The sequence below is a fragment of the Galleria mellonella genome, unplaced genomic scaffold, assembly GCF_026898425.1.
Source record: "Galleria mellonella isolate WM207_F2 unplaced genomic scaffold, CSIRO_AGI_GalMel_v1 utg56, whole genome shotgun sequence".
Lineage (NCBI taxonomy): Eukaryota > Metazoa > Arthropoda > Insecta > Lepidoptera > Pyralidae > Galleria > Galleria mellonella.
The window spans coordinates 5,180,099-5,206,988 of record NW_026442117.1 but is presented as its reverse complement, the minus strand read 5'-3'; the positions used below and the strand labels follow the sequence as shown (position 1 = coordinate 5,206,988).

Here is a 26,890-nt window from a genome sequence, read left to right as displayed (position 1 = left end):
TCACTTTTGGCCACAACAGAATATCAGTGTTTTGCTCTTTTTAGGGCAAAGCAAAAAGTTGAGAAAAATTTTTTTATTAATTTTATACATTCTGATTTTATTTTGGTTTTTTTTTTAATCTTTTGTACATGTATCTCTTTTTTATCTTTTTTCACTTTGCATTTGTCTTTTGCTGTTTGTGTGCTGTAAGTGATGCAAATAAATTATCTATCTAACCGTTGAGTTTCTTTCTTCACAGCAGATAACAACATCCCAAACTCAGCAGTACAATCATAAACAGTTGACGATTTAAAAGAGCTTACAAACAAGTCTATTTGAATAAAGATTATTTTTACTCTATTCTATTACTTGTTTCTGTAATTGTGACAATCACTCACGGATCGTGGCGATTTTGTAAAAAATGTAAGGGGTGTGCTAATACCGTCCCTAATTGGGAACAATTTGAAGCATTTTATTAATGTAGACAACTATATGCAATATTTCAGGGCGCAATTGAGAGAGGCGCCCTCTAGTCAAATCCCTATACAAATAAACGGGGCAACCATCACCTTTGTCTGCGACTTGGCCTGTGTGACGGTGAACTCGATGGTGCACTGGCCGCCGTTGAGCTGCGGCGGGGGGCTCATGATCAGCTCGCGAATGTACATCTTCGTGGCCGTGTACTGGAGGCCGGGGCGAAGCAGCGCGGCGTAGTACTCGACGTAGCGCCGCTGCGAGGGGATCGTCACACCTGAAATATTAAAGTAAACAATTTAAAACATATCTGTTTCCCGCGGGTTTGTCCGCTTGCATTAGTGACCAAAGCATCGTATGTGTTGGGATAATTTAACCTAATCGTCGATAATGGATTGTTAGTAGATAATGAAGATCGAACAGCTCCATTTACTAAGCAATCCTTCCTAGCAGGTCGTCCTCTACGCAGTTCTTCCTGGAAACTATTTTGATTAATTCTTGTATCTTTCATCCTCACCTATCATCCCTCACTGGTGCCCCACCAGCGTGTACCGGTAGCACAGGTGAGGTTGGGAGGTGATAGGTGAGGATGAAAGGGCAGGTCAATTAGCCCATCGTAACGAATTCAACGATAAATTAGTCACGATAGTTTGCAGGCGGAACCACGTGAAAGTCAACCTGATAGGGTATATTGACAGTAATGGGGACTAACCTTCCCATTACTAACAATCCCTCCCCCCCCCCCCGGCAACCGCAGTTAGGCTTTGATGTTGTTTAATGAGGGGCGTTACTGCCATGCCATTAAATTCCTTTAGTCGCCTCTTACGACACGCTAAAGGAAGGAGTGGTCCATTCCATGCCGGGACTAGACAGACATTGCACAACTTCACACAAATTGAAGAAAAAAGTTGGAGAAGTGTGTGTGTGTATATACGAGGTTTGTCCGGAAAGTACGTATAAAAGTTTTTTAAAAATTTTATTTTACAATTATTCAGGTAAATCAATTTTATCCCCTTCAAAGTACTCCCCCTGTGACATAATGCACTTGTGCCAACGCCGTTTCCACTGTGAGAAGGCTCCTTGAAAGTCCTCTGGTTGTAGGTTTCTCAGCTGCCCCGTCGTAGCTTTTTTTATCTCATTTATGTCCCCCAAATGCCGCCCCCGAAGTACCAATTTGGTTTTTGGGAACAAGAAGAAGTCACACGGGGCCAAATCCGGCGAATAGGGGGGGTGTTCGGTCACCGTAATGGAATTTTTACTCAAAAACTCACGGACAACAAGAGAGGTGTGGGCAGGGGCATTGTCGTGGTGAAGAATCCAACGCCCCTCTCGCGCCAATTCTGGACGAACTCGTGCCACACGAGCTTTGAGGCGTCTGAGCACATCGACGTAGAATTTTCCATCAACTGTCTGGCCTGGAGGGACGAATTCTTGATGGACAATCCCCCGAACATCGAACTCTTTCTCGGCCCTCTCTGAATCTTTTAGCCACTTGTGGACGGTTGGTTCCTTCACAGCATCATCCCCATAAACTGTTCTGAGATCGGCAAAAATTTCACGGCCATTCTTGCCGAGTTTCGAGAGAAACTTGATTACGACGCGCTGCTCTTCAACGGAAGCGGGCTCCATGCCGACGGGGTTTCGTTAAGAGGTAACTTCACAGATGGCGTGACAAGCCAGTTCGCACCGCACGGCGGTCAGACCAGAACTGAAGCATTGTTAGGGACATAAGGAAGGGGTCCTGCGCTTACCTGGCCTCCCCACTCCTCTTTCTCGCATTCCAGAACACTTTTATACGAACTTTCCGGACAGACCTCGTATAAAAAAAAGGCTGCTTTGACGGTCTACCTGATGGAAGGTGGTAACTGTCGCCTATAGATATAAGCAGTACCATGGACATAACAGAGTATACTGTTTCGCCCATGATACCCATCATGCGTTGCCATTCCTGAAAACTAAAGTGTTTTTCCTCTGTACCCTGTTAATTCACGCCATATCCCACCCTTCAAACCGAAACGCAGCCATGAAAACACAACTGCTTCACGGTAGAAACACGAATGGGACAGAGGTGTACAAGCAAACGACTTTTATACAAAGTCTTCCTCTGGTAAATAAGTATATATATAGTTTACTGTTGTAATCTTTTGGAGGAAACAATAAAGAGTATCTATCTATCTATCTATTTACATTTTGTACCAGAGGGAGACTTTGTACAAAAGTCGATTGCTCAAATAATGTGTTTTTAAAAAAAAATGTTTTATTAACTTCTGAGCATTATTATTGACAATGTTGCTGTAGTTTTCAAATGTTTTTGTTTGTTTAATTTTGTTTAATTTAGTATTGTCTAATTTTGTGTTTTGTTTACTTGTATTTTATTTGTGCAAACTTTAGTGGCTGCCAAATTAATATTTAATTATATAATTATGTATTTTTTTTAATGGATGAAAATGGTATGGTTACCCCGCCTGCGCTAACGGGATACGCTGGCGGGGCACCAGTGAAGGGTGATAGATGAGAATGAAAACAAGCCAGTTAGCTCGTCATGATGAATTCATCTAGAATTAATCATGATAGTTTCCAGGGGGTACCGCGAGGAGGTGGACCTGGTTGGGTATATTGCTAGCAATGAGATTCTCAATCTCCATTACTAACAATCCCTTTCGCCCCTATAATTATGTATTGTTTTAGCGGTTTGTTTATATATATATATATATATATATATATATATATATATATATATATATAAACGATAATAATAAATACTAATATACTAGTCTATGCCCGCAGCTTCGTTCGCGTACGCTATTCAGTTTCTAGTTCTATAAAATTTCACGTGTCGTAACTTCTAACCTAACGATATTTTAGTTCAGTTTCGGCTTCGGCTATACGTTGACACATATATGGGTCAGTCAGTCAGTCTGTATCTTCTTATATATATATATATATATATATATATATATATATATATATATATATATATATATATATATATATATACCTATCCCCCGATTTACACGGTAGATACGTTCCTGAGAAAAACGTGTAAATCGAAAATTAAAAATTTTCAAGTCAAAACCGTGTAAATCGAAAAGCTTGCAGAAAATGCATAATTTTGCTATTTAACAGCTGTGATTTTTTTCAATATTTTTGGGTGTACACAGAAATAAAAATAAAAATTTTCATTTGTTCTAATAGTTCTTATTGTAGCTTCGTTCATGTTATATGATTTTGCAACATCTACTACTCTATCTCCCTTTCGTAAGCGATCCAAAATTTCGATTTTAGTTTCTAAAGTAATAACTTTTCTTTTAACTTCTTTCGACATTATAAGCCTATAATTTTTTTTTATTTATGTTAATTTATAAAAATCATAATACATATATAAACCTCGTATATACAGGTTTTATAACCTAGTTCAGACACAGATGTTTAAACTGATCCAAATGTACAAATGAATTCGTATCTACTTTTACTGTAATTTCCAGTGCTGAGTTTGTTAAAATCATGGTTATGCAATAAAGTTATTATTATTATTATTATATATATATATATATATATATATATATATATATATATATATATATATATTTAACCAGAGGGAGACTGGACAAAAGTCGATTGCTTGGGTACCTCTGTCCCATTCGTGTTTCAACCGTGAAGCAGTTGTGTTTGTATGGCTTTGTTTCAGTTTGAAGGGTGGGATATGGCGTGAATTTACTGGGTACAGAGGAATGACACCTGAGTCGTCAGGAAGAGCAACGCATGGGAGGTATCATGGATGAAACAGTATACTCTGTTATGTCCATGGTACTGCTCATGTCTATAGGCGACGGTTACCACTTTCCATCATATATAATATATATATATATATATATATATATATATATATATATATATATATATATATATATATATATATATATATATATATATATATATATATATATATATATATATATATATATATATATATATATATATATATATATATATATATATATATATATATATATATATATATATATATATATATATATATATATATATATATATATATATATATATATATATATATATATATATATATATATATATATATATATATACTTATACGATAGGAAAAGGAGTACTTCAATATTAATAATTACTAAACTTAATAATTCAATAATTATTTTAAATACTATTAACTACTACTACTATGAAATTAATCAATCGATCACATGACCTCGCCGCTTCTAGGAAACTGTCTAAAAATATTCTCCTATATGACCCCATAAGAGAGCCACTGAATTTCACATTGTTTAACAGTTTCCGCTACACTTGGCGTGAGTACTATATAAATAGTGAACCAACTTACTTGAACAATCACAAGCGGATCAGATATATATATACAATTTTAAAGCGGGCACAGATACAAATATATTTCTGGACAAACCTTGATGAATTGAATGTGAAAACGATTATAGCATAGCACACACAAAAAAAAAATAGTACGCGGAAATACCGCATAGCAACAAGCTCAGTGAAAAATATAATAACAAACCTATATAAAGGATAAAGAATTCAATTCAAATAGTCCATTCATTTGACGGTGCAAAGACAATTTTATTATAGTACTCCTTTCAAATGACCGGGTCTTTGTGACGTGTACATAGAGGGCCTATGATAAAACTTTTCGAGGCGATATAATTTTAAACAAACACGCAAAATCCATTTACTTTTTAGAGGTTGAAAGGTCCCTTTTTATTTGTTTTTTTTTTTTTCGAGGCGTTTTGCCTTGTAAACATGACAATTCCATTGCGTCAAACTAAGTATAAATTATCAATAAACTTAGGGCACCAAGATGAAAGACTCAAGGTGACTTCAAATATGGGAGTAGAATGCTCTGAATGTCACTAACACAGAGATTGTTAATTGTGTTATATATATATATATATATATATATATATATATATATATATATATATATATATATATATATATATATATATATATATATATATATATATATATATATATATATATGTGTGTATGTATGTATGTATGTATGTATACATACATAAATTCTGCCGTGTACTCCTAGCATATAGAATCGGCCACCCCCTTCTATTTCGTGGGTGTCGTAAGAAGCGATTAAGGGAACGTAATGGTCGAAAGATGGGCAGCAGCGTCCTTCTTGAAATCCAATCCGCCTGCCAAGCGTGACAATTACTAGGAAACCCCCTTCTTTTGGAAGAGGCTTGTGTTCAGCAGTGGACATTTGGACATGGCTGATGTGACATAATGTGTGATAAAAAGTTTTAGACTTTTGCGCTCCATGTTTTATATTTAATAAAAGACTAGAATTAACGCGATCTTTTATGTAAACTATGATAATTTACCCGAGTTGTCTCGTGGTTACAATTAGACTGATGACAGGAATTAATAAATGATAAGACTATCATGGCGTTCCATTGTTTCTGCCTACCCTAATGGGAGACAGGTGTGACACATATGTATGTATGTATGTACTATCATTTATTAATTCCCATCTCTTATAAAATATAAAATGTGCATAAAGATTTTGTTAGACGCACCTTTCTCGTCGTGCGTCCTCTTTGTTCCATAGAACTGCAATGCCTCGTCTGCCGTCGCCTTCTGCCCGCTGTACAGTAGATAACAACACACCATTGTACCTGAAACATTATTTACATATATATATCAGTAAAATGCAAAGGGCAACAGCTGCCCTTGTCTATTCTTCACGGCTGAAACGGCCAAAAGAATAAAATGACCATTCAAATAATAATAATTAATTAAGAAAATACTGTGGATAACAGATATATATATATAATAATATATATATATATATATATATATATATATCTGTTATCGGGCCAATATATGTATAGATATTGTAACTCCACTACATAGATATTACTATATATTATCCACCTTAGAGATATAACATTTAGTATTAACTTCAATTTGACACAGTTCTGGAGAGAAAGGACCTTGACAGAAATACGGACAGACAACAAAGTAATTTATACAGGTGAGGAGACACAATGACCCTGAGACCGAATCAGTTTTTATTTCAATTAAATGTCTCAAAGTGATTTTTTTTTTATTATTTCACATGGGGAGTTTTACCAGTAGTTGCCACGCTTGGCAGGCGGGTTGGTAACCGCAGTTTTTTTTTTAATGAATGATAATGGATTGGCAACCCTGTCTGCGCCATCGGCATATACTGGCGGGGCACCAGTGAGGGATTTTAGGTGAGGATAAATCAGGTCAGTTAGCCCACCGTGACGAATCTAACAATAAATCAATCACGATGGTTTCCAGGGGAAACCACGAGGAGGTCGACCTTGCAGGGTATATTGCTAGCAATGGAGCTACTAATCCTCATTACTAACAATCCTTTCTCCTCCCTGGTAACCGCAGTTAGGTTTTTAGAGATGTTGAATGAAGAACCCTGCTGCCCATCCCTTAATCACTAATCTCCCCTTACGACACCCACTTGAAAGGAAGGGGTGGCCTATTCTATGCTGGGACCACACGGAAACTACTAATTAAATTATATTCGTCAGGGGGGAAAGGGATTGTTAGTAATAGAGACTACGAATCCCATTGCTAGCAATATACCCACCCAACCAGGTCGACAACCTCGCGGTTCCCCCTGGAAACTATCATGATTAATTCCTGAGTAATTCATCATGATGGGCTAACTGGCCTGTTTTCATACTCATCGATCACCCTTCACTGGTGCCCCGCCAGCGTATCCCATTAGCGCAGGCGGGGTTACCACTCCATTTTCATCCAATAAAAAAAAAAAACTATATTCGTCACTCTTTCAACGTATGCCATGGTTTACCCATTTCCGGCTGCGTCACATTAAGAAACAATACGTATGATTGTACACATTTACCTTGCAATACTAATTAATATATGACTCTATGTATAATGTTTAATGTAATTAACCAGTGTTCAGAAGGAATGTAGTGTTAGTTATTCCAGTTCGAAAACTAGAAAACAAAATGCCTCAGCGCATTGTGTACCTAAAATATATTACGGCGCGTGTGAATATTCAAAACATGATGTATGCAAGCGGTATTTTTTTTTTTAATGGATGATAATGGAATGGTAACCTCGCCTGCGCTGTCGGTATACACTGGCGAGGCACCAGTGAGGGATGATAGGTGACGATGAAAGCAGATCAGTTTTTTTTTTTGATGGGTGAAAATAATATGGTAACCCCGTCTGCGCTATCGGTATACACTGGCGGAGCACCAGTGAAGGGTAGGTAGTGATAGGTGAGAATGAAAACAGGCCAGTTAGCCGTTAGCAGTTAGAACTAACCATGATAGTTTCCAGGGAGAAACGCGTGGAGGTCGACCTGATTGGGTATATTGCTAACAATGGGATTCTCAGTCTCCATTACTAACAATCCCTTTCCCAAGCAGATCAGTTAGCTCATCGTGACGAATTTCACTAGAATTAACCACGATGATATTCATGGGTGAACCAGGGGTATTGGTAATTCAATCAAAAGTAGGCATGGATATAATAGATACTAATCCGATATCTATATAGTGGTTCCCTCTGGACATTATTGGTGGAATAAAGATCATCACCCGTTTCGATATCGCCCACATCGGTCGGTTTTTTTTTTTGATAATATACATTTAAAATATTCTTTATTAGACCAGTATATAGGTGTTGTAACTAAAATATATAGATATAACTATATGGTTACCCACCCGTAATCATAAGGATATATCCCTAAATAGTCGCCAATATTTTTATTTCATTTTAAGGCTGTTTCTTATGTATATGTATATCGACCATATAGTTTCTCAAATTAATTTAGAATTAAAATAGTAGGTACATATTTTCCTACCTATAGAAAGAGAAATAAATCCATAAACAGTTATTTCAATTTAAAATCTAAACTATTGAATTAATTTTGATAAAATTTAGTATCAATGGGACAAAGCTATGTAACCAATCTGAAAGTGTATCCTTTCAGATAAAAAAAATAATTTCCAAAAAATAACTGAAGAAGTTGAGGTAACAAACATAAAAAAAATACCACCAAATTGAGCACCTCCTCCTTTTTTGAAGTCGATTGAAAATGTATGATTCAGGCAATATATATTTTTTTAATACCAATATTTTGATAACTCACATCAATATGGATGTTTGGACTGGCCTGGATGTTTTCCACATTTTAGATATCAAATTTGAAAACATTAATAATTTTTAAATATGCATTAAGTATGTCTAGTTTGCGACTAGATGGCGTTGTACGCTGTGTGAAGGAACCAGATCCATTACATACATACTTTCATCTGATTATATATATTCCAAATACTTAGTGACACTACATTATCATCATTTCACATATTATCCGTCCATTGCTGGATATAAGCCTCCCCCATAGACTGCCGTAAAGAACGGTCCTGAGCTACCTGCATCCACTGACACCCTTCCATTTATTTCAGATAGTTACTCCATCTAGCGGGGGTTCATCCTACACTGCGTTTGCGTTTCGTACTCCGTACGCAGTTTCCGCTTTCTTCCCAATACAATTAACTTTGCGTACAAAGTTACTTGCATGACAACTATTAGGAAAACTCCCTTTATGGGGAAGGCTTATGTTCAGCAGTGGACAGATAACGGCTGAAATATTAATAATAATAAATATTATATTATCGTAGCGAATGATCCAGCTTGCAGCTAAACATGCACTCGTACACAGGCTGATGCCTTTTATTGGGGCCCCGCACAAAAAGCGACCGTTTCAAAGGGTCCCTTTTTGAAATTTACGACTTTTGCGTGAAAGCGGCGCGACAGTAATTCGACCAATTATGTGTTGTAAAGAAATTTCGCAATTACCACACTGGGGATTGGGCGGTTTTTTGTTCGCGCACGATTTCTATAGGCAATAAACCCAAAGCGCTCCACGTAATTTGGAACCTTAACCTTTGTTACCGAGCTACCGCGCGATTATGCTAACTACATTTTATTATCTCTGTAACGAAATTGATACGTAATAATTTATTCATTTTTTTCTTTTACTGTCCCAATAGGGGTATTTCTGTTCACAACAATGGCATCATATGTTTACAAAGGACAAAGGTGTAATGTTGGTAAATGCTATAGAAGACTATAGTGAATGACAGCATTGATCTTTTCACTGGACGTTTGAAAGGATTTACGTTTTAAAAATATGTACAAGGGTATAATGTCCTTTTCAACGTCCTCGTCACCACGCTCAAAGGAATGGAGTTATGGCATTTTAAGACATGCCTAGATAGTTCGCCTTGACTTATGCTCAGCATCTAAATCAGATCTTATTTCGACTATATAACATTTAAAATATTTGTATTTTGTTTCAGTTTATAATAAAAATGTTTTTATCTGTATTAATATTACAAAGAGGAAAGATTAGATTGTATGAAAATTGTTTGTAATGAAGTAACTTAAAAACTACTCAACTGATTTCAACAATTCTTTCATCTACAAAAAGCAACACTATCAGCTAGTAACGTAGGTTACATATTATTTAAAAAAAAATATAGGCCCCTACGAAAATTACAAATTAATATAGCGCAATGTAACAAAAATTTGCATATTAAATCATAAATTATATTAAAGATATTATAAAATAATAATTTATCTTTCTGTCTATCTACCCGTGCGAAGCAAGGGCTAATCACTAGCCTGTACGCAACCGGTATATTTTATTATCAGACATATTTAAAAACTTAGATATAAGTGAGTACTTCTAAAAATCTTAAATGCACAGAGCAACAAGTTAAACAGAGAAGTCACAATGTTATTTGTCTATGGATAAAAATTGACATGACAATTACCTTTTTATCATCGTCGCCATTAACAATATTCAAAACTTTTACCATAAAAATTTAAATATACTAACATAGTTTACAGAAATGTTTGAAATTAAACTATTATCTCGTTACAGTATGATTTACAAGTATCTATAGCTACTTAAAAAAATCATTTGTCCTAACTGTACATCATCCTAAGTCTAGAAAACTAAAATTTGGAATAGGATTATTTTATAACGTAGTTATCAACAAAGAGAGAATTTTTGAAAATTTCAACTTAACGGGATAACACTACACCAAGCGTTCAAAGCCGCGGACAACAGCTAGTTTTAGATAAGATCTAATCTTACTAATATAATCATAAATACATAAAAAAAAGTTCTCCCTGGAAACTATCACGGTAAATTCCTGATGAATTCATCATGAAGGGCTAACTGGCCTGTTTTCATTCTCATCGATCACCCTTCACTGGTGCTCCGCCAGCGAATCCCGTTAGCGCAGGCGGGGTTACTATACCATTTTCACCCATCAAACAAAAAACCGCTAGGAGATAACAAACAAACAAACTCACATACACGTTTATAATTATTATAAGTAAGAATTGTTTGATATGCAATCGACCGATAAAGGCTAAAATGATGATGATGATGATGATTTGATATGTCAATGTCTATATATACACCAATATTTTTAACAGAATAAAATATTGATCTATTCAAACAGTCCATGATTGGATTCCCTTACCGGTCCGCCCCTTGCCCGCCTTACAATGCACAGCGGCTACGTTCTTCGGGTCCGCGTTCAGCCATTTGTGTACGCTCTCGCAGAACGGCTGGATTAGCTCTATATTCGGTGGGGTGTGGTCCTCGAACGCGAACTTCTCCACCTGGAAATAATTAATGGGATTTAACACATTGCTCGCATAGATGATATCATGTTATCACCATCAAGGTCTAGAAAATCACAAAAAAATAATCAACAGGTTATGGGCCCATTTGCAGAAATTTAATCTTTTAAGCATTTTCTCTTCTAAACACTAGAACTTCTTCACCAGTAAACAATAAATGGTATTTACTCGTAATTAACTGCTCCCGCAGGTGGTATTTACATTAATGAGGCAAAAGGATAACAGTGAAAAGTTAATCAAATCAACAGGTTATGGGCCCATTCGATGAAACTTAATCTCTTAAGAATTTTTTCCTCTAAACACCAGAACTTCACTGGTAAAAAATAAATGTTATTTACTCATAGTTGATTGCTCTCACAGGTGGTATTTACATTAACAAGGTAAAAGGATAACAGTGAAAAGTTAATCAAGTCAACAGGTTATGGGCCCATTCGATGATACGTAATCTCTTAAGATTTTTTTCTTCTAAACACCAGAACTTCATTGGTAAACAATAAATTGTATTTACTCGTAATCGATTCCTCTCGCAAGTGGTATTAACATTAACGAGTCAAAGGTAAAAAAAAGGGGAAAAGTTAATCGAGTCATCGAGTCAACAGGTTATGGGCCCAGTCGATCGAAAACTTAATCTCTTAAGCATTTTCTTTTCATAATACCTTTTTCCTTATATTAGATAGTTGGTGGATTTTGTACTTATATACAATTAAATGAAAAAATGTTGTAAATTGGTAACTTATGTATTCATAATTGCCTTTTTGTATACAACTGGATTGCTGTGTGGTCCTCGCACAGAATAGATCACCCTATCCTTTTCTATGAGTATTGTAAGAGCGGATTAAGTGAAGGAACCAAATGGTCGAGGGATGGGCAGCAGCGTCTCTTTTATAACACCACCAAAACCTAACTGCGATTGCCAACCCGCCTGCCAAGCGTAGCAACTACTGGCGAAAACCCCCTTTTGGGAGAGGCCTATGTTCAGCAATGGACAGTAAACGGCTGGTATGATGACGATGATACAACTGGAGACGGCAAACAGGCAGACAACTCAAGAGATGAAATGTGGTAGTCATTGGCTATAGAAATGGACAGCACTACGAACAATACAGAACACCTGTGCCTTGCCCCCGTGCCCTGTAATTTCACTGCTACTACTCCCACCCTTCAAACCTTATAACAGCTATACAAGCACAACTGTTGGGGGAAAGGGATTGTTAGTAATAGAGACTGAGAATCCCATTGCTAACAATATACCAAACCAGGTCGACCTCCTCGCGGTTCCCCCTGAAAACTATCATGGTTAATTCCTGATGAATTCATCATGATGGACTAACTGGCCTGTTTTCATTCTCATCTATCACCCTTCACTGGTGCTCCGCCAGCGTATCCCGTTAACGCAGGAGGGGTTACCATACTATGTTCACCCATTGAAGCACAACTGCTGGGCAGCAGAAACACGAATGGAACAGAAGTAGTTAAGTAGGCCAGTTTAATCGTATAATAAGATTACTTAGTCATATCAACATTCAGGAACGATGAAATTTACCGATTGATTCATTACAGGAGAGTCCCAAATTTCGTATTAATTCCATTGTCCCTAACCACATGATATTAATTACGGTATGTCAATAGAGTTTCTTGCAAACAAGGTGTATCAACATAATATTCTATGAACTGTCTAAGCTGAACATACACCACGGCGTGAGCACAATGCAGAACTACCACAATTTAATTTATAACCGATCACAACCTCCAAAACTCATTCAATTAGCAAACATTACACTCTCACCCCTATGGCGGTCAATAGAAATGTGTAATCGATGGAGGAAGCCACAAAATTACTATTGGTTAAATAGAATATAGTAGTTACAGATGCTCTATTTCATTGATGATGACGTAATAAAATTAAGCAATGACAACCCTATCGATTAAAAAAAGAATTTCAATTTTACAATTCAATTTATTCGTAATAATTAACAAAAATGTCTCAAAAATAGTGTCGTAATTACGCTACAACATAGCCCAAATGTTTTCTCTAAAAACAACAGTATGGAGTTTTTAAAAAGGATGTATTAAGGTTTCTTCAGGATCGACAACGCGCACGTGACTCCTCTGGTGTCGCAAGCGTCCATAGGCTACAGTGACCATTTCCCATCGAACGGGCTGTTATGTTGCTATGCTTGTTTACCACCTTCATGGTACAAAAAAAAATACAAACAAATTGAGAACTCTGAACTCCTTTTGGAAGTTAAAAGAGAAAATATATATTAAGCAGCAATATATATATACTGGTTAACGTTGTGATAAAATATTTATTGGAAATAACAGAGACCACCCTTTGTGAGAGAGAGTGAAAAGGCGCCTATTGTACATCTAAAAGGCTTAACCTTTTTATGTATTTGTCAGTAATAGTTGCAATAAAACATTAATAAAGAAATAACCCTTATTTACATAGAACCACATAGAACCAGTATGCAAAATTTTGCTTTTTTTACTTATTCTGTACTCGCAGATTATTGTGGTCTTGTAGGTCCCGGCATGGAATAAGCCACCCTTTTGTCGCGGGAGAAGTAACAGGCTACTAAGGAAGCTTACAGTGGTGGGATAGGCAATAGCGTCCCTTTTAAAACATCACCTAAAGCCAAACTGCGGATGCCAACCTGCCTGCCAAGCGTGGCAAATACTGGAAAAACTCATGACAGAGGCTCTATTCAGCAATAGTCAATTATCGACTGATAGAACAATACATATTATCAGTGGTTTAAAAATTCCTTTTTTTTATATATTTTCTTATATTCAAATCTGAATGGGAAGGCAAATTCGACTAGGACAACGCATCTCAAGTGAGATATCCAATCAGGTCGCTTTATTCCGACCGACCACTCTGTACCTTGTTAATGTTTGCCAACTCCTCTGTACACGTTGCGGTCGCAACTTACATTGGCAAACAATCAAATCCAATGCTTAGATTACACGTGAAGGATAGAGTATTTATTTATTTATTCGAAAATTACTCACCACACTTACAGTCTCCCAAAACGTGTAGTGAGCCATAGGTTTATTTTACAAACTTACAAATTTTGTACATTTTAAAAATATATCTATTTTGTCATTAAATATATCAATATCTGGCTGCTGAGCAAGCAGAGAAATAGCCTGATAAGTGGGAGCAAACTAAGCAGTACAGGTACAGTATAGTAGTATTCATCACAATGGGCTAACTGACCTACCTTTACATTCTCACCTGTCATTCCTCACTGGTGCCCCGCCAGTGTACATCATTAGTGCAGGTGAGGTTGCCGTTTCATTATCATTCATTAAAAAAACCACACTGATCGACTATCATCGTAGTGAATACAATACTCGATGTACCCACATTTCCCCGAGTATATTAGAATCGAACGTGGCAGGGGGCGAACCTACTGCCGTCACTAAATTTAACTACGCGGTTTGAAACTTAAAATAGTTAAGTTTTGTTGTTAAAGCATAAATAAAGGACTACGGTGATCCCCGCATTGAATGTGCCACCTCTTCCTTTCCTCTCGGCGTCGTAAAGAGCGACTAAGAAAACTGAATGGTCAAGGGATGGACAGTAGGATCCTTTTTAAAACATCACCAAAGCCTAACTGCGATACTAAGCCAAGCATGGCCAAGCGTGGCAATTTTTTTTTATACAACTTAGAATGGTAAACAAGCTGACGGCCCACCTGATGGAAAGTGGTAACCGTCGTCTATAGACATGAGCAGTACCATGGACATAACAGAGTATACTGTTTTGCCCATTATACCTCCCTGTGTTACCTGAGGACTCAGATGTTATTCCTCTGTACCCTGTAAATTCACGCCATATCCCACCCTTCAAACCGAAACACAGCCATGCAAACGCAACTGTTTTACGGTTGAAACACGATTGGGACAGAGGTACCCAAGCAAACAACTTTTGTACAGTCTTCCTCTGCAACTACTGACAAAACACTCCAATAGACGGAGACCTATGTTCAGCAGTGGACAGCTAACGGCTGTTTTGATATGATATATAGAAACGCAAATGATGGACAATCCGCAGTTTACAGTTTTTGCCAGTAGTTGCCACGTTTGACAGGCGATTAGCAACCGTAATCAGGCCTTGGTGATGTTTAAAGAGGGGCATTGCTGCCCATTGCTACCTCGAGCATTAAGTTTCCCTTAGTGACCTCTTACGACATCTACGGAAAAGTAAAGAGCGGTCTATTTTATACCGGAATCACACGCTTACAATTTACAATCATTATTATTATTATTAGACTGAAGGCATATTGCCTGCTATATATACAAAGTACACAATATATATATGTATATATAATATAAACATATAATTACGCATATTATCAAATTATTCAATATGGCTTCAACATAAAGAAGACGTATGTTGATTTTAATTATGTAATAAGTTTGTTGTATTGACTTTGAAACAACGCTTGATCGAGTTTTGCAGTTAAACTTTTGCTCTCTCAAGAATATTCGGAATTGTTCGGGACCGCCTTGTTTATTATTACACGGTGTACTGAAAAGGGTCTAGATCAGCGCTTCTCAAACTTATCACTCCTATTAAGCTTTTTAGACCCTTAAAAAAACTCAATGTCGATAAAACAAATACAGTAATTTATTGATAAAACAGAGGGCCTACCGTGAAATGTTTTCCGAAATTTCGGATCCGAATGAAACAAAAATTTGATGTTAAAATTACTTGATACATACCGTTTAAAAATATTAAAAATACTAAAGTATCGTTCCTTTGGACTTTTATGGTAGGATTTATGACAAATGAAATGTTCCATTTATAGGGTCGATTTTGGTACGAAAAAAAAGAAATTGAGCCCGAAAATTCGGAATTTCATTTCATGGTAGACCCCCAGAGTATTTTATTAAAAGAGAAGTAAGAATAAAAGAACCGTAGATAGAACCTAAATGGTCGCGTACAGAGCGGTTTCAAAGGAGTTTCCTTCCGCGAACGTTCAGATTGTGGAATGAGCTCCCTGCAAAGATTTTCCCTAAAGACTACAATAAAATGGTTTCATCAAAAAGTGTGCATGAATATTTTTTCAAGGTCGACAACACGCACGTGACACCTGCAGTGACCGTTTACCATCAGACGGGCTGTATGCTTGTTTGCCAACCTTCGTGATATAAAAAATATATATAATAAATTAATTAAAAACTCCTACAAAACTATTTAAAGTTTTAGTGTTTGGTCACTTTTGTTTGAATTAGAAATTTAGAGAAAAAAGGTGGAAACATTTCTAAAATAGATTTGTTATAGAGAGATTTGATATTTTTTTAGAATAAAGTGGTTAAACAAAACTACACTAATATTCTAAAGAAGAAAGATTTGATTGTTTTTTTTTTTTTTATGCAATAAATAAACTCAAAAACTATTCAACTGATTTTAAAAATTCTTTCACCTAGAGAAAGCTACATTATCAGCGAGTAATATTATTTTTGAAAATTCTATCTACCATTGTGAAACCGAAGCGGATCACTAGTATGTAATAATGGTGCATATGACGGACTTAAACATTCTCTCCCAGTCAACCATAACTATGTACTACACATTCGTCTGTATGGTAAGAACATTTCAACCCACCTGGCATATTCAAGCATTTTTTGAAATTCGACGCTATCTAAATCTAGATGTAAATACTCACATATGTTATACTAAAACACAATATTCTATTAAAATAATAAATGCGAAAGTTTGTAACCAATGATGGTTGTTTGTAACTCTTGCACGCATAAACTACTGAATTAAATTGAATGAAATTTAGTACACAGGTAGGTTATATCTTAACTTATGCACATAGGATACTTTATATACTAATTCACGCGAGCAGAGCCGCTGTATATTATATATATATTGTTAAAATATGTGATAGTATGTAAAAACATTTGCATCTTTATTAAAAAAAAAATTTAAACAACTGATCGATCTCGAACGTATTTAAAAAAATTGAATGAATGAATGAACGAATGAATTTTATTCTTAAAAATGTGGTACAATAAGGTCATATGGTAATATTACAATGGTTTCACACATTTTGCCATTACTGACGTGCAATAGTCATTACAAAAATTATGACAAAATAATTCTTTAATATGAATAAATATAATAAAATAATATGTAAAATTTTTAAACGCTAATTGTACAGATATAATAATATAATTGTAATATAATTATACAGAAATGTCAATCTTTTATAATGTGTTAATAGTGTAATATAAACACCGATTCAGACAGGCAAAGCCGCAGAATTTAATAGCTGGTAGTTTTTCAAATGCTATCGCCTTTACGAATTGACATAAATAGCCTTTTTTTACACCTTGTAGACACGCTCTCCTACGGAAGTCCTTTTTTGTAATAATTGTATACCTACTTCTTATGCGAGTTTTTTTGGACAACAAAAAATGTGTATCTTCCAAGAAAGCAGTGAACTGCCCACAAAGTAAGGTAGATCGTGGACACTGATCAGTACGCGAACAAAAACCCCGCCGTGACGCAGACCCCGAACTACTCCGTAGGGCTAGCCAAAAGACCGTTAGAAAAAAACGGTCAAGCGCGAGTCGAGCCGGACATTAAACGTGTCGTAGCCACCGAAGCAATCTTTACAGTGTTGTAGAATGTACATACTAGGATATACACATTCATACAGAAATCCCATTATAGATTTTTTCACATAAAATACTTATTTTTGTCTGGAAAAAGGTTTGAAAATAAATATAATCAGTTTTTCTAACATACTTAAGTTATTTATTACGTAAGTATAACAAAAATATATTTTTTTATTAAATAAAAACATAAAGAATAGTATATATTTACAATTTTGTAAAAAAGTTCGCATAGAAAAAAAAGGAAAAGAAAAAAAAAATATATCGGTTCCGATATTAATATCTCATCAAATGAATATATTATGTCATATGTCTAATTAACGACATTTTGGAGCATGCACCCAACATGCGAGTACATTAATAAGAACCTTTGCAAACATAATTGCTAATAATAGTACGGGACCCTAGTAACGCTGCGACAGTAGCCGCCGGCCACACCCACCGCGGATAAAGATCTTTCGGTGACATCTATCAAGTTAAAATGCAATGCACCTTATCACTAAGGCACTTTATCACTTGAATTATGATAGATACACTTATCACCGCATATTGTATGTATTAACGTTGGGTTTCATAGTCGTAAAATATTTAATTTTTACTTATATTTGTAGTTCCCATAGCAACAAGTGATAACATTTCTAAGATAGGATATTACTGGTATGTAACTTATACATGCTTAAACATGCATGCATCAGTGATTATTTCTAAATACATTTTTAATAAATTTGCTATTTAATATTATATTTAAATATTTTTAAGGTCGGCAACGCGTAGGTATGGTATTATAGGCGTTCATCATAGGCTACGGTAACATTTACCATCAGGTGGACCGTATGCTTGTTTGCTACCTCAATGGTATAAATAGAAATTCAACATTAAAAATTAGAGATTTTTGAATGTTACTCAAACACGATAAATACATAGATATGGTTCGCTTAGGACCATATTCTTTATTAACATAAAATATTTTATATATAACGGGGACATAAAAAGTAGATACTATACGTAGAAAAGTATGCTTACGGCTGTAATATCAGATGGGGTAACCAAACGTAATACTTGTCTGCATTTTACCAAGCATTTACATACATACATTTACATACATGTATTGCTGCAGATCACACATAATAACACAATTTTCTAAATCTTATGTTGTTTTATCTATTCTTATGTACATGTTGTGTGTGATTAGTAACAAACAAAAAAAAAATACATATCTGTCACGCCTGTCTCCCATTAGGGTAGGCAGAAACAATGGAACGTCAAATGCTTCGATTCAAACAAACCTCTTTCACATTTACCGAGCATTTTATAATTAGAATCCGAATAGGCAGAGAGCGAGACGTATTTCTAACATTCATTTGATTTGTTAACAGTGTTTATCATCAACGGAGAATTAGATGAAAATTTACATCAACACAAGGTTTCTTCATTTCACTCAACCTACGACTTATTGGAAACAATAGTACGGTTGAATAAAAAATACAAAATTTATTTAAAATGGTTCATATAGTTCTCTACGACTTTATTTATAACAAGTGTAACAATATGCTTAAGGCATGGACAAATAGACGACGAAGCGAGACGGCGACGCGATGCCGACGGGTCGTGGACGTGGCAATGCCGATTACACTGGCATTCTTCGCATGATTCTGACATGGCACGACTCTGACATGGCCAATCAGTAAATCCGTATGATTTCCTTTTTTGTTTGCGTGAAGTAAAATCGATTTATTTTGTTGTTTTCGTAACATAGACGAATTTTTAACATATTTAGGAAATAAGAAAATGGTTGGGTATTTTATAAAATTGGCCGTGTGGTACCAGCACCAGGCCACCCCTTCTTTTCCCGTGGGTGTCGTAAAAGTAGGCAAAGTATGATCAGCAGCCTCCCTCTAAAACATCTTAAAGCCTGACTACGATAGCCAATGCGCCTGCCAAGCGTGGCAACACCTGGCAAAACCCCCCAAAAGGGAGGCTCATGTTCAACAGTGGACAGTTAAACACTGTTATGATGATGATGATTGTATATCTGTTTTTTTTTTTTTTTTTATTATCAGAGAATTTAAGAACTTAACGATATAATATATGTTTTGTGTAACCCGTCGATGTTAATGTACTAGTCTGTTAATATTACGCCCTCAGCGTGAAAAGCCTTTTATTATCGGCGGGTTGTGCAGAATAAATTTTATTACGATTCCTGTAAGGTCGGCTTTTTAAATCCCCTCGATCGTCCTGTTAATGTATCCATATTATTATATATTTATACTTAAACAAATAATAGAACTCAAAAAGTAGAGAAATAAAAAGAGTAATAAAATCACCAGAGGGGGACTTTGTACAAAAGTCGTTTGCTCGGGTACCTATGCCCCATTTGTGTTTCAACCGTGAAGTAGTTGTGTTTGCATAGCTGTTTCGGTTTGAAGGGATATGGCAGTGAATTTACAGGGTATAACACCTGAGGAGAGGAATAACACCTGAGTCCTCAAGGATGGCAACGCATGGAAGGTATCATGGGCGAAACAATATACTCTGTTATGTGCATGGTACTGCTCATGTCTATAAGCGACGGTTACCACATTCCATCAGGCGGGATGGAATGTGGTAACCGTAATTCATTCATTCATCATTGTATCATACGAACTTTGGCGAGGCGGCACTGCGTCGCAACGGCTAACGTCACGCCCCAGCGTGACGGCACCGCGTGTCATCTCAGATATAATTCAGTATACATTACTGCACATTACACACGCCGCGCTGGCGTCACGTCGCCGTCCCGTCACGGCGGCGCGCGGCCGGTTGTATGCCGCTACCTTTATTTGTCATAACTTATAACCCGACTCCTCAAGTCCCCAATTTCAGTGTCTAAAAATATCCACTTCCTAAATCTACAATTATTCACATATTAATTAACATATATTTTTTTTTACTATCTTTACAACTAAATATAAAAATAATCTAAACTTGAGAAACATTTATGTACCTAAGTAATAAAAATAATTGCAATACCAGTGAATATTAAATTACAAATTATGAATTTTAACAATATCCAATTTTTAAAACTGCATTCACTTAGAATTTAAAATCAAGGAGGTTCTTTCTATTTGTTTTTTTATGCAATTACGTCCTCAATAATAATTATTTATTGCTTTACTTATGTGTTAAAATCTTATATGCCCGACTAGCTTCGTACTCGATAGGAGGCCTTATTAATGAGCGCGGTTCACGACTGTTGCCAGCAGCATTAATCAAACCTACCACCACTCAAAACCAACGTTTCTAATTCTCAGCCGTTTTTTACAATTCCTTTTACATTTTTATATTATGTTTTATGATTAGTTTGTGTTTATCTCGTATTCATTTTCTAATAATTATATATAATAGATTTTATGAAAAAGCAAAATTAACTTATTTTAAGGGCAAAGCAATAAACTGAGCTGTGACCATTTTGTGTTACTATGGCACACGCATGAAGGAAGGGAAAGAAAGGAGATTGTTAGATATTTTGTTTTTGTATTTTTTTTTTATTTGTGCTTTTTTATTTTTATTCTTTTGTCTCTTTTGCTGTGTATTATGCGTATGTTTTTTTTTTTTTTTTTTATTGTAATTTGTGTGCTGTAAGTAATGTAAATAAGTTATCTATCTATCTTATAGTGTAGAACCTTACTTACAAGTAAATGGTAGCTTTAAAGTATCGCAAATTTTTATTACCCTGATATAAAATATATGAAATTCAATATCTAAATTTAGCATGACCTCCTAATACTAAAGCGAGCAACAATAAAGGCCTTCGCAAAAGAAATCCCAATTTGAGGTCAGGACAGTTGTATATGTTTATATTTGGATTGACTTGCATACAAGTGTTAAATATAGAGAAAGAACTCGAAGACTCAAGGTCATTCGCAACATCGTGAATACCTTATCAATATTTGCCCGCCCGTGTATGGAAAATGCCGGGATAAACGCTTTGAGTACATAGGATTTCATTGTTCGACGTTAAGTTTTTTTTTTTCACGAATAGATTAAACCGGTTCAACGTATGCTTGCGTATAGCTCAGGTTAATACTTGACTATACAGAGTGAAGTCGAAATGATCACCACATCCTTTAAAGGAAAGTTTCCATCATGGAAACTGAATATCCGTGTGGTACCGGCATATAATCATCGACCCGTTCCTGTCTCGTGGGTGTCATAAGAGGCGACTAAGGAAATTTAATGGGGGGGGGGGGGGAAGGGATTGTTAGTAATAATGTCTAATTTCCCCATTACAAACAATACACCTTATCAGGTCAACTTCTACATGGTTCCAGTTAGAATGTGCTATTACAGGGAGTCAGTGAATGCAGGTGGCTCCAAACCGTTCTTTATGTCAGTCTATGGGGGAGACCTATGTTCAACAGCGGACAAAAAATGGCTAAGATCATTATGTTGATACTTTTATTTTTAATCACGCAATCCAACTTCCTACTAATATTATAAATATGATAGCTCGTTTGTATGTTTGCAATTCAGTTACTTACATTTAAACGATTAAACAAATTTGAATGAAATCAGGTACACAATTGTACGTCAACTTGTAATATAGGGTATTTTCTATACTGATGCACGCGAGCAAAACCGCCGGAATCAGTTATTAGTTATAGTGTACACATGTTAGTTACATATATATGATAGTTTTTTTAATTATCTTCCTCGAAAGGAGCACGCGTACGACCGATATATATATATATATATATATATATATATATATATATATATATATATATATATATATATATATATATATATGACAGTTATAGTTGTATTGATACACATGTATAATATCATGCGTTCAAGTCGCAAGCAAATTCTGCAAACGCAGCGTCAACACCGGACACTCGCGTGCAATATGACATGGCAACGTCAGCTAATGCCATTATGTCTATATACAAATAGATATTTACATATACCATGGTACTGCTCATGTCCATAGGTGACGGTTACCACTTTCTATCAGATGGGCCGTCAGCTTGTTTGCCATTCTAAGTCGTATAAAAAAAACCATAACCATACGGTATACAGATAAAGATATTGCACAACCATTTGCAAGATGGTAATTATATTTTTAAAGTCGTCCTCAATTAGTATGGATCATCATCATCATCGTCATATCAGCCGTTCACTGTTCACTGCTGAACATAAGCAAAGCATTACTTCACGCTGGATCAGCGATTAACGCTTCCAAATATAGTTGCCACGCTTGGCACGCAGGACGGTTTAGGTGATGTTTTAAGAAGAACGCTACTGCTCTTCCCTCTACCAGTATGTATATATCCCACCAAGACATCTACTCCGCGGATTTGGATTCGTCACGACAGACCAACTGCCTTACTTTCATCCTCACCTATCGACCCTCACTGGTGCCCCGCCAACTTATACTGATAGCGCGATCAAAGTTACGATTCCATTATCACGCATTAAAAAGACCGGATAACTTTGTGTCCTGTCCTTCTAGAAAACCTTCAAGTAGTTAAGCATACAGACTAAATTATAAACTACATAATATGTCATTTAATCTTTTTCTTCGAAAGCATTCATTCTCACTTATAAGAGGGTCAAACGCATAAATAAATGACGAAGTATTTTATCACTTTCTTTCGAGCTAAATATTTAAGCGGACCGTATGACTAGATCACTAGACATTCTAAATGATAAGTTACGTTCTAGGAATAACATTTTATTACTCTACTGTGCGACTTTTTAAATTGCCATTCAGAAATATTTAAAATATTTTTGTTCGAATTCTCACCCACATCTACTGCAAGAGTTATGATGCTGTGATCAATGAACCGGCAACAAGACAGACATGAAGAATCCGGCATGACGTAGGAAGGCGCGAGTTCAAAGCCCGTCCATTATAAAATTTTTATTCACAAAATAAATATTAGAATACTAGTTCTTAACCGCGACTTCGGCCGCGTAGCTGAGATAATACATTCACTGACCGAGATAAAATGTGGCCTATGTCCTTCTCCATCCATATATTACGTGTATACAAAAATTCAGTGATACATTCAGCCGTTAAGGTGTTAAAAAGTGACAAACAAACTCACTTTAACATTAGTTAGTAGGAAAGGAGAATATAATTTTTTTAGGTCATAGAAAAAGAAAAAATCTAGTTTTAACGAAATGGTCATTTGACCATGAAACCCTATAAAGACGATAAATTGCAAAACAATTCATTCTCTATGAATTGAGTCCACATCGAACAAACGACTTCTGCTAAGTTCAATGGCATATTACTATGTAAATTATATGATAAAATTATTAAACAGTTCTATTTTAGCCATTTCAAAAACGGAACACTCCTAGACACCAAGCATAAATTGCAAAATATTTCATTTCTTTATCAACAAAAATAATCGCGTGCGGTTTCAGAATAGCTTTCTTCCGCGAACGCTCAGGCTGTGGAATGAGCTCCCTGCCGAGGTTTTCCCTAGAACCTACAGTATGGGTCCTTCAAAAAGAGTGTATTAAGGTTTCTTGAGAAACGGCAACGCACGTGACACCCCTAGGCGTCCATAGGGTAGTAAAAAAAAAATCAAACCGAGGTCGTAATCTAACAAATGTAATTATGTGATATAATTAATTGAACTTCAAATGGAGGGTAGTCTGGCAAAATCTGGCAATGTGTACCAGATTTATAACTGAAATTACGAGTACAGCTACAAAGGCATAACACCTTAGTTCGGGGGAAAGGGATTATTAGTAATGGAGACTGAGAATCCCATTGTTAGCAATATACCCAACCAAGTCGACCTCCTCACGTTTGCCCCTGGAAACTATCATGGTTAATTCCTGATGAATTCATCATGATGGGCTTACTGGCCTGTTTTCATTCTCATCTATCACCCTTCACTGGTGCTCCGCCAGCGTATCCCGTTAGCGCAGGCGGGGTTACCATACCATTTTTACCCATAAAAAAAATACTGAACCAATCTGTACGAGTGAGTATATCCTTTAAAATAAAAAAAAAGAATTTTGTAAATCAGTTTATAATTGATAGCGCGTCAGCGCAGGCGGGGTTACCATACCATTTTCACCCGTAAAAAAAAAACACCTTAGTTCTCAGGTATGGCGTCCAATGGTGTCACAGAGTATTCTGTAATAACTTAACGCCACTTATCTCAGACGACAGTTGCCTTCAATCAGGTCGGCCGCCAGCTTTTTCAAAATTCCAAGTTACATTAAGAAATTATTTAAAATAGCAGATAGTAGAGAAGTAGGGTTTCATCAAATATGACTAAGAGGGAAGAGGGTAAAATAAAAAAAAAAAAACTACTTCACGTAACTCAAGGGACATCGTCATTTTCGTGTTAAATGTATAATAATTATAAATATTATGACGATATATTGCGCATGAGTAACCGTAACAGTACGTTCCGTAGTCGACGCAAATCAGTGCCAAGTGTGAGACCGTGCCCCTTATTGTCATCATTATTTCATACTAATCTATCAAAATGAATAATTATTATGCAATATAGACCTTGTGTCGTCGTAGCTAGTCTGTTTGACCTGATTTTTACTGTACATATATATAAAATGACATTTTTTTTAATGCGTGAGAATGAAAGCAAGTCAGTTAGCCCATTCTGACGAATTCAACTAGAATTATCAATGATGGTTTCCAGGGGGAACCACGTGGAGGTCGACCTGACAGGGTATATTGCTAGTTATGGGGCTATTTGGCTCAATTACTAACAATCTCTTTCCCCCCCTATAAAATGACATTAGTAATGTTCTGTTCACTCAAGATTTTTTGCAAAGAAGTTTAAAAACCAAGGAAAAGTTTAAAAAAGAGAGAAAGAAAGAAAGGAAAAAGAAAGAAAAATAGTTTATTTACTTAAAATATGGTATACATAGATCTTAATAGTATTAGAGAATATAATTCTACACATTCATTCAATTCTTTCCAAAAAAAAAAAAAATATAGCCTCCCATACCAACTTGCCAGTTAGATAAACCGTATTAATACAAATTTGCTCAATTTTTTTCCTTTCTCGCTCGTTTAAGGATTTTAATAACAATATGTATGTGACGACAAGTATATGTATTTATGTGGAGGACCGTTCCTTATGGCAATCTTTTTTTTACAACACAGGGAGTAAACAAGCATACGGCTCACCTGATGGTAAGTGACTACCGCTGCCAATGATCACCCATAACATTACTATTCCTTCTCGAAGAAGACATTTGTTTTGCAGTGTGAGCTGATGGATGACGATGGTTCCGGACCGTTCTTTCTTTCCTTCGTCATTGGAGAAGCCTATATCGAAATTTGATCATGAAATTTGATTTGAAATGATAATAACGATGAATATTTTTCGTCCTTTCGTCCCAGTATGGCCATAACTTTGCGTCCCAATTTGCCAACTCAAGATTGTGATATGCCACTTTAGGGAGAGGAAATTATCATCTTTACGCTTTGTATGTTTATTTTGTCGTCTGATCACGTAAACATCAAATGAGTTTCGCGATGCGATATTCAATGTTGTGTCCCTTAGTACACGGTTAAAGGATAATTTGATATTTTGCCAACAAACTGAGAATTAAGAGAAGCATAAATATCTATATGTATATATGTATGAATATACACATACACTATATATAAATATATATATAAATAAATAAATAAATATATATATATATATATATATATATATATAAGAATAATGGAACAGTAACCCCATCTGCGCTGACGGTATACGATGGCGGGGCACCAGCAATGTGTGATAGATGAAAATGTAAAGGCAGGTCAGTTAACTCATCATGGTGAAAAGTACTGAGAGGTAAAGTAAAAGAGGTCGACCTGACAGGGTATATTGCTGGCAAATGGTTTAACGTTCGTCATTACTAACAATCCCTTTCCCCCAGTACACTCCGGGCGTCGATAACAGAAATCGTCTCGAACTTGTCGTCGGCATCAGATTTAATCGAGTAGCTATTATCAGTGACCTAGAATATTTAACACAGTTCGTCGGTCCGTCTGCCCCGTACAGTCCCGTATCTTTACAGT

The 26,890-nt window shown here is 35.8% G+C and overlaps 1 protein-coding gene across 2 annotated transcripts in view; it reads right to left on the bottom strand.

Annotated features, from left to right (window-relative positions):
* Positions 1 to 26,890, bottom strand: part of LOC113515992 (phosphatidylinositol 3,4,5-trisphosphate 3-phosphatase and dual-specificity protein phosphatase PTEN) — a 102,732-nt gene that overhangs the window by 26,121 nt on the left and 49,721 nt on the right. For both annotated transcript variants that reach the window (XM_052899185.1, XM_052899186.1), the window contains exons 3-5: positions 11,034 to 11,175; positions 6,030 to 6,128; positions 549 to 730 (exon numbers count right to left, since the gene is read on the bottom strand). In XM_052899185.1, the coding sequence (XP_052755145.1) occupies positions 549 to 730; positions 6,030 to 6,128; positions 11,034 to 11,175 (423 nt within the window). The remainder of the gene's footprint in view (positions 1 to 548; positions 731 to 6,029; positions 6,129 to 11,033; positions 11,176 to 26,890) is intronic.